Genomic DNA, 14,523 nt, shown 5'->3' on the forward strand with positions numbered 1-14,523 from the left:
AGAGAGACAACAGTGTAATCACTCTGCAAACCATGGGATTTGAATTGGGGACCTTCTGGTCACCAGCACAGCGTAAAATAGCCCACAGAGCCATGTGTCGTCCCAGTGGAAGGATACCAGAGAGGAAGAGCAGCAATGAAAAAGCTGCAAACTTCAGTCATTTTTTTGACAGCTAAAGCAGAGGAGCTCACGGTCCCCACACATATAAATAAATGCTGTCCAAACTTACTGTTAAGGGAAAAAGTAAAAAGGTTTGATAGATCCCAAAAAAAACCACCATCCGCAAAGTTTTTTATAGCTGAAAAGTTGAGGAATAACTCAACGATACGAAAATGAGACGCATTTCTGAGCTAATTATACATGCAAATTTTACTAAAAGCTTCTGAATGGCTCTTATCACAGCTTGGTACAGGAACAGAGACGGGAAAAAAGAAAAACGTTTTCAGGGAGGTTATGTAAAAGGTGGAAAAAGATGGTTCATTTACTGACATGAGGAGGATTTTTTTTAATTGAAGTAAAGCAAAACTGTCTAATAGACTCCATGTGGGGGAAATCTCACCCCCCCCCCCACGTCTCATAAACGTCACATCAAACTGGAGTCAGAAAGGAGGTTATAATAAAACTAACTGTTTTTTATTTGGTATTTCGAAAAGTTGTTCAGCCATCACGAATGGCTGTAAAAGAGGTGGTTTGTGCATGAGTGTGAGTTCGGGAGGGTGCACACTTACTTGGGTGTTTGGGCTCAATGGCGACCCTCACGATCGGAGTGGCTTCGAAATTGAGGGGTGTGAAGGCAGGACACGCAGGGTTTGTCGAGATGGTGGCTGACTTCAGGATCACCTCCTCCATACCTCCCATACCTGGGGGACATCCATCAGAACCGGGGGGGGGGGGGCAGGTCAAAGCATCTCCAACAACAAATGGATGCATTAGTCCAGTCACATTAACCTAAAAAGTTAATGGGACCCCACCCATACGCTCCCGTGAGCCGATTAGCGACTCCTGGGTCCGCCCGGGGCCATCGACAGGCGAAGGTTCTGCGGGATCGACTGAGATGCACTTTTTGAGGCCCCGGCGTGAATATCCCGTTTCATGCTTTCAGGAGACGCGCTTCTGCGTAATGACTTCCTGAGGGGCGTTTATTTATTTATCTTCCAAACGCATTAAAGGACGCTATCGGCTTAACGATAATGCACAAAACATTACTCCACCACTTCCCTCGGCCGAAGGCTCTCTCGCCGTTACCCGGGTCTAAGCATTAAGATGGAATAACGAGCATTATAGAACGGACTACGGCTTGACAGGGCACGGGCTAAGGGGTGTTAAGAGAGGGGAGCGACCAGGGAGGTTCAATCACAAAAACACCAGAGCGCGTAAATGAGCAGAAAGGCTTGGCCGACCCAGCATCCTGCATTAGGACGCAGAAATAAACAAGCCAGCCGCCATAGTGGAAAACGTGATGGGAACTGGACCACAGAGAAAGCCAACAGAACGTCCTGGATGTACGGGCCAGGGAGGACTGGGAGGACTGGGAGGGATGCAGCATTTTACAGACACCCCCATTTGTCCATTTGCTTATGCCAGCCACGTGGTGATGAGCGGCATGATAATCTCAAACAGGCCAACACCCCCCTCCCCCATCTGCTGAAAGAGAAGCGGTCAACTGCAAAATGACGTCCGGCAAACACGCTTAACCACTCACCCTGCTAACCACTCACCCTGCTAACCATTCACCCTGCCAGAGAGGTGGTTTTCCCCAGATGACAGTCATCAGGAGGTGACCGGCTCTCCCACGGCCCTTTACTGCCGTCGTTAAGTCGTGGCTTTAAGGCTCGTCATGGCGGGTGGGACCACATCCCAGCGGCTCCAGAGCAGGCCCTCTCTTCACTGCGCCTTCCATTAAGGACAGTCCTCAATTATGAGGACAGGCGACCCGCACAGAAGGGGTCTCCGAGAGCCCGGGTTCGAAGTGAGCGCCCTACATCTGCCCGGCTGACGGGCGTTTCACTTGCAACCCACCTTGTTTTGATTGACCCGCGCTTAAGTTACTGCAGTCAGACTCCATCACATCAAAGCACAAAGGAACCATCTTGCTCAGCCGCTGCTACTGCTCATAACCCTAAATGGGAGGGAGGGGGGGGGGGGGGGGGTCACGTTCATTCTTACCCTGGCAAATACCCAGTATCGCTCACGATGCCTGGAACTGAGCAGTTGTCTGGCATTATGACAGACAGTGCTAAGCTCACATGACAGAGGTATAATACTGTGTTTAAGACGACGAGGTGAACACAATTACAGCACCAAGGGCCAAGGATGAATGATCATTTCCTGAAAACCTCTAAGAATCCGACGTCTCTATCGGCTCCGAGACGGACAGCCTGGCCAGGTGTCCTGTGCTTTTCACTACATTCAGCAGATTCTATGAATATTTTTCCCTCGGTTGTTAACTGTCTAGTGCCTGAGAGAGCAGAAGGTGTAGGTTCTGTATACCTGCGAAGGCGTTTAATCGATTCACATAACAATGTATAGGGAATCTACCAGGGTAACCCATTAAGAAAAACAAAGATCATTACTTTAATCCTTGCAGATTTTGGTACGTGAAAAACATAATGAAATACAGCAATAAAAGGGAGACTTATTTCCTCAAGGTCGTAAAACAGTGGGATGGGGGGGAGGGAGGGGGGCAATTTAATGGAAACTTTTTAACCAAAGAAAATGCAGATTTTTAAATCACTGTGACATTCTGTCCCTAAGTGTTCCCATATGTTTAATTCTACATGTTACTTTTTGTTTTACATAAAATAACAGATGTTTACCGACCCCTGCCAAAGTGAGGCGGTGGGAGCCGGACTAGAGCGATAAGTTGGAGAAACCTGCAGGTCTGTGAGGGCCGGGCGGGGGGATCTGGGGGGGGGGCGGGGGTAGGATGCATCGGGGTGCAATGACGTGCAGGATTCTGCAAACAACCATGCGGTTAAAAACCTGTGACGTCACAGTTAACACAGCAGGGCGAGTGGAGGATGAGAGGAGGAGAGACGGGTCAGACACGGGCCCATGCAGACACTCGGGTACCGAGGGCTCCCCGGGACGAGCCCGAGCAGGTGGTGCCTGGGGTTCCACACGGCCCCCCGGTGGCCATGCAGACCTGCCAGCCTCATGCAGCCAATCCTTTCCTGTGTAACACTAACATATATTTATACAGATTAAACTGTGCTCTGCTTCATTTTAACACTGACCCTCCTCAGCCTTTTCACACACGTACTCCTCACCAGCTAAACCATTCCTTTGCATGAGATCCTCGAAAAATGGAGGCTTGCACAAAAAAATGGACACCTTTGTTTTTTCTTTTTCATTAAAAAAACAGGCAGCACTGGCACCTGGAACACAGGCCGCACCCACGAGAGAGACCCTCCGGTCAGTCGAGAAAACAAAGGCAGGGGCAACTAGAGGGGTGGTTTCAGATGAACTCCATTACAGGCACTTACACAAGGCAGCTGAGCTGGGGTTTTTTTCCAAAGCGAAAACCAAGTGGGGAGGTGTGTGTGTGTGTGTGTGTGTGGGGGGGGGAGGGGATGTGGGTTCAAAGCGACCAAACCAAAGTAACCAAAGCGATGACCAAAACAGATCGTTCACAGTATCAAAGGCAGTTTGGTCAGAGATGTTTTTAGAGCTTTCAGTGCCGGATCGCAGGATTACCTCAGCAGACTGAAATGTAACGGAGCCCATCGCTCACGGCAGGCCTGCAGCAACCTCCCCAGGAAAGTCTTTCAGAGAAGACCGACCCCCGGTGCACCCCCCCCCCCCCCCAATGACGACGTGACGGCGCAGAAGAGCCCATCACCGTCACATTAACACCTCACGAAGGAATCCAGAGCCCGGCCGGACGGCAGACTGTCCAACGGCAAACCAACATCACAATTAATGTATTAAGATCTTTTAAAACTGATTAGCTATTTTAGAGATTTTCAGCCAAATTATTTAAATAAAAAATACCTAAAACCATCTTCATCCTGGAAGAGTCCATCTGTAAAGTATTCACTCGTAAAGCTTTCATAGGCTAGCAGCAGTTAGCATTTCAGTTGGCTTGGCAGCACGGCTCTCTATCATTTTACGTCTCGTATCCTGAAAAAATTGAATTACCTGAAGATGCATAGTCTGAGGCAATGACCCTGAGTAGAATGACCCTGGATTTTCCCTCCATTAACTAAAATCTAATTCAGGCCACCTTCTTCCCTCTCTTGCCAAGTCGTGAAACACGTTAAGCGTGGCTAATAGCATTTGCTAAAGTCGCACGTTAAAACGAGTGGGTCCCGGCCAGGAAAATAACCCAAAGAGTGGCAGGACCATTTCACTATATAGGTTTGAAGTTTTATTGTAGGTGCCACCATCTTTAAGAATAATCAAATGCTGTTTGCTACATGCTAAAAATAAAATGGCTACCATATATACATCCCATGACAATTACATGCACAAAAGAGCATGTCTGGTGCAAAGGGAATATATGCAATTTAAAATGACTAACTGTAAAAAATAAACATTATAAATGCTCATGAGGACTCTGAGGCTGATCTCTGCCCAAAGCTCAAAGCCTGACTGCTGCTTCTGGGACTCCGAGGTCGGAAAGTCAGGCGAGTGTCGCTCTGTGAGACTCTCCGGAACGGCGAAAGCTTCGGCCAAATCGCGGGAGCCCATGGCGGGGCGCTTGCGGAGTCTCCGCGCGGCTGAAGGGCCCCACAGGCGTGAGCTCTCTGCAGCCTTCACCCGAGCGCTTGGGCACCGACCCAGAGTGAAGGCGCTCGCTGATTCAAGCCTGGAGACGTGTCCAAAAACCACAAGTACAGTTGGCAGCCACACGGGTTATATAAAGAGCATATTTTCCCCCTTGTGTATTTGGCAGCTGCTCCCGCCCTCAGCTGTGGTTCCGTGCGACTCCTTCAAAGCTGGCGCCTTGGACGGCCCAAGCGGGCCAGAACCGGGCCCACGACATGCGCCTGGTCCCACCACGGTGCCGGCTCACCACCTATGCCGGTCACCGGGGTTCTTTTAGCTCAGGAACTTTTATTATGCTTATGATCATACTTCAATTGTACAAAGGACTGGGACATTTCGCATCTCTCATCATCTCCAAGACACACGCACAGATACAGGAGAGGGCAAAGTCTGGGGTCAGAGTGCAGGGTTAGTCATTTATCTGGTGCCTCTACGGCAGGTTCTGGCATTAAAGACCGTGGTCTACATGGTCATAAACGTGGCTGTGGGGTTTTTGAAGGGGGGGGTGGGGCAGAGGAAATGGGCATAAAGCAGAGAGTTGGAATCCCAGGAGTCTCAGTGATGATTTGGTGGTGACTCAAATCATGTGACCCCCCCCCCGGCAGGTTTACAGCACGGTTTGTAAAACAGGCAGGCCAGCCTGAAACAGACACCACTAACAATGACCTCGTCCAGGACAAGCAGACGAGCAGTCGTGAGCTACGTGAGTTTGAGGAGCACAGAAAGTTCATAAAATTACCGTGCAATAAAAACAACTGCCAACTACAGCGTGATAACTTATGACCTCTTACTTCCAGCATTTGACTACATTCCACAAAAACATGTCTTTTTCAGTTTTTAATTTTAAGTACCCCAAATATTTCACACAAAAAACACATACTTGGTGTGATGTCAAGCCTTGTTAGGATACAAAATTAAATATTTGTCAACAGGTGAGGTGCAGTGTCACTCCCTACAAGACGACAGCCACATATTTCACACGGAATGCAAAAAACGAAACCGAAGACACAGACACACAGGTTGGGAAAGCAGGACTCCAAGAAGCAGTCAATCTGCGGGCTGCCGGCTAACAGCTAAAACAATGGGAACAAGCTCACAGCACCAGCCGCACCCAGGAAAATTACACACCACGGCAAAAAACAAATTAAATGTTGGTAAAGTCCGCAAGAACAAAGCAACGCATGGGTATGACTGCACATCGATAATACATTCTGCTAATTGCTAAATTTAAAGACTGTTTTCAGCCCTATTATAATTAGCCATTAAAAAACAGGGCATTTTGTACATAAATTCCAGGAAACATACACGACACATAAACGCACATGCAGTAATGGCAATGTGGAGGAAACAGGCTGTTGGGTATGAATGACTGAAACCCCAAGCTGGGTGTAAACAAACAGTTATGCAAGTGATTTCAGATGGTATCTGCCACACGGGCCCTCGTCTGAAAAACAGGAGCGTTTTTGGCTGATGCCTGGTAGCACAAAGGAGGTCCTGAATAAGCGGACGTTTGCCAAATACAACAGAGAGCTGAAAAGCAACACGCTGCAGCGCGGGGGGGTGGATAACACGCAGAGCGACTGCACAGGGCGTCCGCACGGCCAGCGCGATGAGCTGCCTTTTTGTTTTGTATTTTTTTTTTTCTGGGGAACAGAGAGACGTTGACGGACACGGGCAGCGAAACGCACAGCCTGTCACGGCTGATTCGCACCGAGGGGCCGGGCCCACAGTCTGCGGGGGTGTCCGTTATTACGGTGGGGTGACACTGAGTCCTGTCATTGGGGGGGGGGGGGGGGGGGGCTCAAGAGGAGTTGCTTCCCATCCAAATACAAAATAAATCTCAGCTACACAATTTCATTGTTATAACTGACCGCTTCCTCGTGTTTTGCTATCAAGTGCCTCCGCTAAACACACCGCAGACTGATAATGAGAGATGCCGGGGCTCACATTCATACCCACATATATGTGCCAGTTCCCGTGTACGTGGATCAGCCTCTGAATTAACACCAGGTCACACTTCATTTGGGAGGGAGAATCCACCATAATGAGGGCCAGATTTTATTCACTTTTATTTCAAATTATATGGGTACCTGTTCTAAAGCTGCCCTCTCACAACGACACCGGTAAAAAGTACTTTGACTTCAGACAGGAGGTTAAGTTTAATTACAGCTTTAATTATTCTGTTTTTTTATTGGTCTGATAAGAAGTATGACAACATTAAAGCATGTGATTGGCTCATGACCTCATCACACATATAGCATGTAGGTTTATTTCTAATCCCACCTCTGGATGGCGCTGTCTGCAAAGACGTGTTTTTGCTTCAGTGTTTACCATGGGGTGTGATGTCACTGCATAGCTGTTGTCATGACAATAATGTGCCGCGTTGCTGTCGCTAAACCCCTGCTCAGTGCTTTGGGGAAGAGGGATCAAGAAGGGCGCTATATAAGACCAACGTGGACAGAGTGGGAGGAGGTAGAGTGCTGAGGAATCGAGGAGAGAAGAGCCCGAGAAGGTCAGCTTCACTGTAAATAAAAGAATGACCAGGCAGCTCAGGCTTTACACGCCTACAAATGATGGAAGTCCCCCACTCCACCACCTCGACCACAACTACGGAAAGTCCCCAGTTCATCTAGGAGAGAGGAGAGAAGAGAAAGCAAGAAGGGCTCTGGCAGAGAGCCCAGAGATTAAGCATAACGTCGCTGAGGGGGGCAAGCCGACGGGGTGCAGAAGAACCGTCCCCGAGCAAGCAGAGGTCGCGGAGACGACGGCGAGGGAATCCCGTCTGGCAGCCCCACCCAGAGCAGCACCGTCTCTCCGGCATTCAGCTCGCGGCTCTGGGGCACATATGGGCTCATCCTGACCCCTGCAGACCGGCAGCGGCTCTGCGTTTCCTTTGTCCAGGTGACTGAAGTGACTGGCAGGACTGTGAGCTACTTCAGCACGACGCCACGGTGATTCCCACCACACGGGCATACGGACCAACTGCATCTCCTGCGGCGCGCAACGTCTTTGCCGGTGTCTAAAATAATGCTGCGGGTGACGAGGACTGCAGTAAAATGCAAAGCTAATTATTTAGTGGGAGTAAAATTATTGTGCATTCTCACATAGGTGAGTGCGGCCTTTCAATATGACGTGCAAGCAGATTATTCTATGTCTATCTGAAAGGAAGAACAAGGGGGTAGTAATGGATTGTGGGAGAGAGAGGGAGGGAGGGAGAGAAGGAGGGAGGGAGGGAGAGAGAGAGAAGCACAAAGAACAGGGGAGACTGAGTGACAGCTGAGCTGATGTCTGACACTGCAAGGGGAGGCAAGAATAAGGATGTGCATACAACAGGAAGCCAGGGCGCAGTCCCTGCCGCCCCCCTGCAGCCCCCCCACCTCATCCCTCTGCCCCGAGGCTAAAGCAGAGCAGAGGCTGAGCTCCATGTGTAATACATGAGGAGAGGCAGCCGGCTGCCGGTCGCAGGTCGCCACTGCCGAGCCGCGCCCTCCCAGCCATGACGGGGGGAACGAGGCTACACAGAAACAGACAAGAAAAAGAAACATTAAAAATTACATGGGGAGAGTGGAGTCAGGGACCAGCGCGTCACGCACCGGGCCGGCCAGTGGCTCGGGGCCGAGCGTCAGGGCAAACCCCCAAACTGCACTCCTCAGCCACTGGGGGCTCTGGGGGGGGTTGGGGTTTCCGCAGGGCAGACCTAACAGCAGCCCAGGAAAGCGGCATTGGCCCTTTAAAAAAGCAGCTCCGCACTCTCCGGACTGGCAGCTTATTAAACCTTCACAGCTATTAAAAGGGGTCCAGAGGGGCAGAATGCTTATTAGACACCCTGCGGCGGCTTCTCCGCGCCACTCCTGAGCCTGGGGCCCGGGGCCCGGGGCCCAGCCCACAGCTAATTTTAGATGGATTATAGCCCTGAGGATAAGAGGCAAGAATTATGAGAAAATGCCACAGACCACTTTACCTGGGGAAGCTGCTTTATTACACAGACCACTGGAAAGGAGATGTATATAACCCCCCCCCCCCCCCCCCCCAATTCACCAAATCTGTTACTTTAGGCCTTTAGGTATCCCATTCCAATTTAAAACATTCCTGTCGGATTTTCTCCAGAACGAGACGATTTATTAAGGAATAAAGGTACAAGCACTGTCTCAGCTGCGGGGGATATGAGGACGGTGAAGCGATTGGGAGGGCGGAGCCCCACCCACGGCCTCCGCCTAGAACGCCCCTCCCCGCCTAGAACGGGCCTCCCCCCCCCCCTCAGAGACGCACGTGCGCCGCTCCCCCATGCCCTCACATCCAGGCTGGCCTGTGTAAAGTTTCACGAGCCCCTCTGGACCAGAACCAGGCTCCGCACAAAGAAAGGACAACATTTTGCAGAAATAGAGCCATGGAAAGCAGCTAACTGTCATTAGCTGGATATTTGTATTTTCTAACATGTAACATGCAGTCAGATATTCTTAGTTTCATGTGCTACAACCCTAACCCTATTATCAACACATGACATCAATCAAAGAGGCCAAATTCTGTATAGACATCTGGACAGAACACCAGGAGAGCTTTACGTCACTTACATTCATCTGACCAGAGCGCCTTCCGGAAAATAACACTCCTGACAAGCAAGTCATACATAACAGGCAGGTAACTATGCTTCCAAATTAAAAGCCTAAACCGGAAATACCGCTATGAATCCTGGGAAAGGTGCCAAAGGCTACACTAGAGGAGATACTACGTACAATCACAGATAATCAAAGTGACTGATGCCTTCAATATCCTGCCTGCAATTATGGCTGTTTCATTCAGAGGTGCATCAACAAAGAAGTACGGGGGCAGCGACGTGAGTCCAGAAACGCTGCATTCATTTCCAGCATTTTTTTTTTTTTAACAGTTCCACAAATCTGTGTTAAAGTCTAATTCAATAAATCTATGGAGCGTACAGCTATGGAAACGGAAATTATGACACCGGAGGGAGAAAACTCTAAAGCGACAGCTATAAAGCAGCCTTTTCTTGTTAGATAGCGGCCTTAGCATAAGTGCATCGCTCGCACCAAACATGCAGCCCTGTGATGGGTTTCCGCTTACCCCCGTGGTCATACATTAAGCAAGCGAGGCACTTTTCAACTTCAGGAGGAATACGACAGGCCGGATCCTTTCCTCGGCCCAGGAAACAGAGGCCAGGGTTATTTTTAAACTCTTAAACACTGAGACCCCTCGCGCAGATGTTAGTAAAGCTACACCATACGATTACTTTAACAGTGATCATTTATCCTCCTTGGCGTGGAAAGGGGTTCGGGACGACCCTGCGCTCACGGCGGCAGCTGGAGGGCCTCATGGCGCACACCCGCGCTATTCTTAACGACGATACCGCTACCCCCCCACTCTTATACTTCCTGCTCTGTAAAGCACCCATCCTCTGAGATTTATGGCCACACCCATTAGCGGTATCACATGACACCAAGAGCGCTTCCCTCTCTAGCCACCGGGGACCACCTTCTCTCTCTTATACACATATGCGATATACGGCTGTATTCCTGGGGATTTCACAGGCGCCTGTTTTAATGTAACAAACAATCCCTGATCTTAAATCCCAGCTTTGCACCGTTATTCCCCTGAGACAGACAAATGCAGAGATTTGTCAAGCTACGCTGTGATTTCTAATGTTCTTTCTGTATTTTTTTTCCCAGAGCCTGAACCTTTAAGTGTCAGAACGCACCAGCTGACCCTGCACCGTGACCCCCCAGCTCTGCTCCGATCTGTTTGTGTATCGGTGTGTCTGGCAATAGGAATATTTCCCCATGGAGATCAGTATTGTATTCTGTTGTATACATCCTTACAGGTCCTCCTCACCCCCCACCACACTCCCCAAACTGGGAACCAGCACATTCCGTGGAGGAACGAGAGTAAGTTTGTTCAGAAACACGGTAACCTCTGAGGTACCTGGATCTTTCTGTTACTGTAAAACTGCAATTAAGTTACACAAGCAAAAACACGCCGTCTCTCTCCCTCTCTCACACCACCTGCTGGCCAACAGTGCATACACCCTGGGTTTCCTGAGACAGAGGAAACCTTCATAGCCTGCATGAGAACTGGGTGCAGCGGGATGGAGGGTGGGGTTCTTGTCGGTGACAGTGACATACCACTGGGGGGTGTTTAACATCAGCAAGCTGGAGGCGAAGACAAGACAGTAAAATAAAAAATAATAAAAAAAAAAAAACTGGGGATTTTTCCCGTTAATCCCACAGGCTCTGAAGCAGAATTTTTCATGTGAACAGCAGACCCTGAACGGCTACATTTCAATGGAGCAGTGGAGTCTGGAATCTAGGTCACACCAGGTGGGGGGGGGGGTGAAGCAGGGGAGCGAAGATTTGCTTCACTGGTCAATAAATACCTGGGGAACTTCCTCTGGTGTAAATAAAAAATAAAAAAGATAAAAACAAGTGGCTGGGGTCCCCCCCTCACAACGCAGGGCAGGTAACAGGCAAACAAAGGCGTGGTGTTCACAGGAGATCCTGCTCAGATACGTCTCGTGCTCAGAGCCCCAGGGACACGCGAGGGAGCACCCTACCGGGAAACAAAGCCCCCAGCCCCCGCCGTTGAATCAGCGTTATTCATCGCTCTGTTTACAAACCCACCTCCCCCCCCCAGATTTGAGGATGGCTGTGGAAGCATCTGGTTTGCATTGTGGCGAGTCTGACGCAGCCGACTTCTCCATCGGCAGCATGGCGGGGGGGGGGGGGGGGGGCACATGCCGCGTGAGCGCGGTCCCTCCCTGCCGGCGCGCGTCTCCGTGACGATGATGCGGCCCCCCTCTACTCAGAACCTACAAGACCGCGCGCAGAGGAATACTGCAGCAGACACAAATACAGAAATCATGGGAGAAACAGAAACACAGCATATTCACAAACACAAACGAGGACGCGGTCTGGCTCGTGGGAGGGTGGGGGCAAGTCTCCCCAAGGAGAACTAACCGTGTAAAATGCAGGAAGCCCCTCAGTCGCTTCCGCTCGCTTGGACGTTTCATGTCCCATCAAATCTCACCACGTGCTGACTCGACAAACATGGGGACTGAGGCCCAGCTTCCTGCTGCCGCAGTTTATCACAGACCCCAGGGAAAGGCAGCCTTTCCTCTGACCGAGAGCGGCTCAGCGTTCCCTGTTCCCGCCGACAGCTGCAGACGGTAAGGATTCGATCTCGCCTGTCCTCTGGCCTCCCTGAAACGCGAGGTCAGACAGGGCAGACAGACGCTAAGGTCCAACCTCCTCCCCGCATCCTCTCTGCGACCCCACACAAAGAAAAGGATCTGATTCTCGCAGTATAGTCAGCGTTAGAGGATTAAAATAAAAAAAAGATTAAAAGTGAGCACTTCTTACTGAGCATTATATTAACACGCTGACGTGTAAAACTGAAATAAGCACAAATAATAGCAGCTTCAAAGAGAAAAATCAATTTAACAAGATAAAAGTTCTCCCTTCTAAGGCAATTGTCCTCACAGTGCGCTGATACTTCATATAAAAATTGATGCACTCCTACATTTCTCATCATAAAACAGTTAATTAAGATGAAACTTTTCAAATGACAAATATTTTTATATTTCAAAAGCAATTTGATTACAATCTTAATTGCACAAATGCCACAAACGGAACCTTCAACTGATAGAATTCATTATTTTAAAAGGTGCATTAATAATGAAGATCATTTCTATGACGACTCCAGCATTTTCTCACAGGCAAAGGTTAATACCGAGCAAAAGGCCATGCCCTCCGCATCCGGGTTGCCAGGTAACCATTACCGTGGGTACAAGTTCAAGTGGACCACAGTTATTCCCCAAGGGGCCATAGTTACTGCGACCAGAGCAAAGATATTCCGACGGCACAGCAATTGTTCTGTGAATTTTAAGGTACAGATGTGGATCAGCATCCTCAGAGGGAACACATTCGGGAGCAGGCGGAGTACGGCAAGTATGAGCACGCCACTCAATGCGCTCCTTTTATGCTCATCCTCAGAAATGCACTAGGAGTCACCCTGGACCGATTTTCTACAACGTAACGAATGACCGACAACCAACCAACCAACCAAACAAACAAATAACCAAACGAACTAGTAGCTGCAGCTGTAACTGCTGTGTACTCATCTACAGAGACCAAGCGGTTAGGCTCTGGTGAATAAGTGGCAGCACCAGCTACTGCCCGAGAAAACAACTATGACCACATGACCGACCACATGACCAACCACATGACCAACCACATGACCAACCACATGACCAACCACATGACCAACCACATGACCAACCACAGACGATAAGATAAGGGCCGCCCCTTGGGACTGGATTCAGATAAATGCCCACCAGATATACATCTGCACATTAAAAGGTTCAATACAGATCAGAGTGACATGTATACTCGCTGTCAAGCATCGGGAGGCTGACGTCTGCCGCCGGTGTCAAAATAAACCAAATAAAAACAAAAACGCTGCATCTCGACCGCGAAGGAACCTGCACGCCAGCCCATTGACGGTGCTTAAGTCTGAATGTGGCCTTTTTAAATAGTCATTAAAGAGTTCCACTAGGACATCCTTGTTCATTCACCAAATTAAGCAGAACAGAAGAGGAACAGAGCGGCACAGTGATTTTTAAGGAAGTGTATAAATACATGACGGTTGGGGGGGGGCGAGCAGGGCAGATGGCACAGGTGGCAGTGTCAGCTGGCATGGTGTGACACATGGCTATGGGAAAACAGAAGAGCGCGGTGTCCCAGATGTGACCAGCAGGGGGTGTGGTCTCGTGGCCTGTGTGGGGGAGTCTGTCACGCGGCCATCGAAGATCCCTTGATGTGGTCTGAAAAATCTGTCACCCACATCACACACGTTTGTTCTCCAGAGATGACGACCGTCTATGAATCTGTGGGCTTAATGACTCCAAACTGAGTCAGGCCAGGGAAAAAAAAGAAGACAACCCCACCCCCACCCCCACCACACCCAGAACATATATCATCATCGCTGACAAACATTAGGCAAACAACAGCAACGTTTGATTACAGAACTCCATGTGTCTCACAGAGAGTAAGATGGAGTAGACGAAAACAGAATTTTGCCACAGGGATCAATAAAGGTTCACTATTCTGTTCGAAAGCCTTGTCTTTAATCCCAATCCCAAAATTTTTATTAAAATTACACGCTTGGGGGTCTTAAGGTAGCAAATTTCCCGAAGATTTAACCTTAACAAAAAAAAAAAAAACACAATTTCTCAAGAGTACCACAGCTTAACAGCCATATTTAATTAGCGTTCGTGATTAATCATTTTCGAGCGACCTCGTAAGATCCACTCACTGTGTAATTTGCACACATTAACATTTTCCCAAATCGGCAAGGAGAAGATTGGCGGGGCAAATTGTGGATACAGAGCTTTTAGGATGTATTCCATCTGATTAAGGGAATAATCACATAGCAGACGGGGCAGGACTGTGTTCGGGTTTTCGAATGCAGTCATCCCCATTCCATTTTCCATCCTCACCACCAGCTCCCAACAGCGGGACATTAACTCATTCGTTTGCAGTGCTACCTCAGTATCCAACCAGCAAATAAAAAATTCCCAGTATGAGACATCATTCTTCACGTCAACATCTGATTAAGGGTAACTTCATATTTTCCCCCATTGAAGGGCTTTATGACATCAAACACGAACTAGTGAGCATTATATTACATCACACACAGTAACACTGACATCATATCAAGGGAGCAGAGGCTCAGTTCGGGAGGCAG

The 14,523-nt window shown here is 49.2% G+C and overlaps 1 protein-coding gene across 1 annotated transcript in view; it reads right to left on the bottom strand.

Moving 5' to 3' along the window:
• efl1 (elongation factor like GTPase 1) overlaps nt 1-14,523 on the bottom strand; it is a 52,125-nt gene that overhangs the window by 20,522 nt on the left and 17,080 nt on the right. The window contains exon 16 of the mRNA XM_023813905.2: nt 729-860. Coding sequence (XP_023669673.1) covers nt 729-860 — 132 coding nt within the window. The remainder of the gene's footprint in view (nt 1-728; nt 861-14,523) is intronic.

Source organism: Paramormyrops kingsleyae, chromosome 11, assembly GCF_048594095.1.
Source record: "Paramormyrops kingsleyae isolate MSU_618 chromosome 11, PKINGS_0.4, whole genome shotgun sequence".
NCBI lineage: Eukaryota > Metazoa > Chordata > Actinopteri > Osteoglossiformes > Mormyridae > Paramormyrops > Paramormyrops kingsleyae.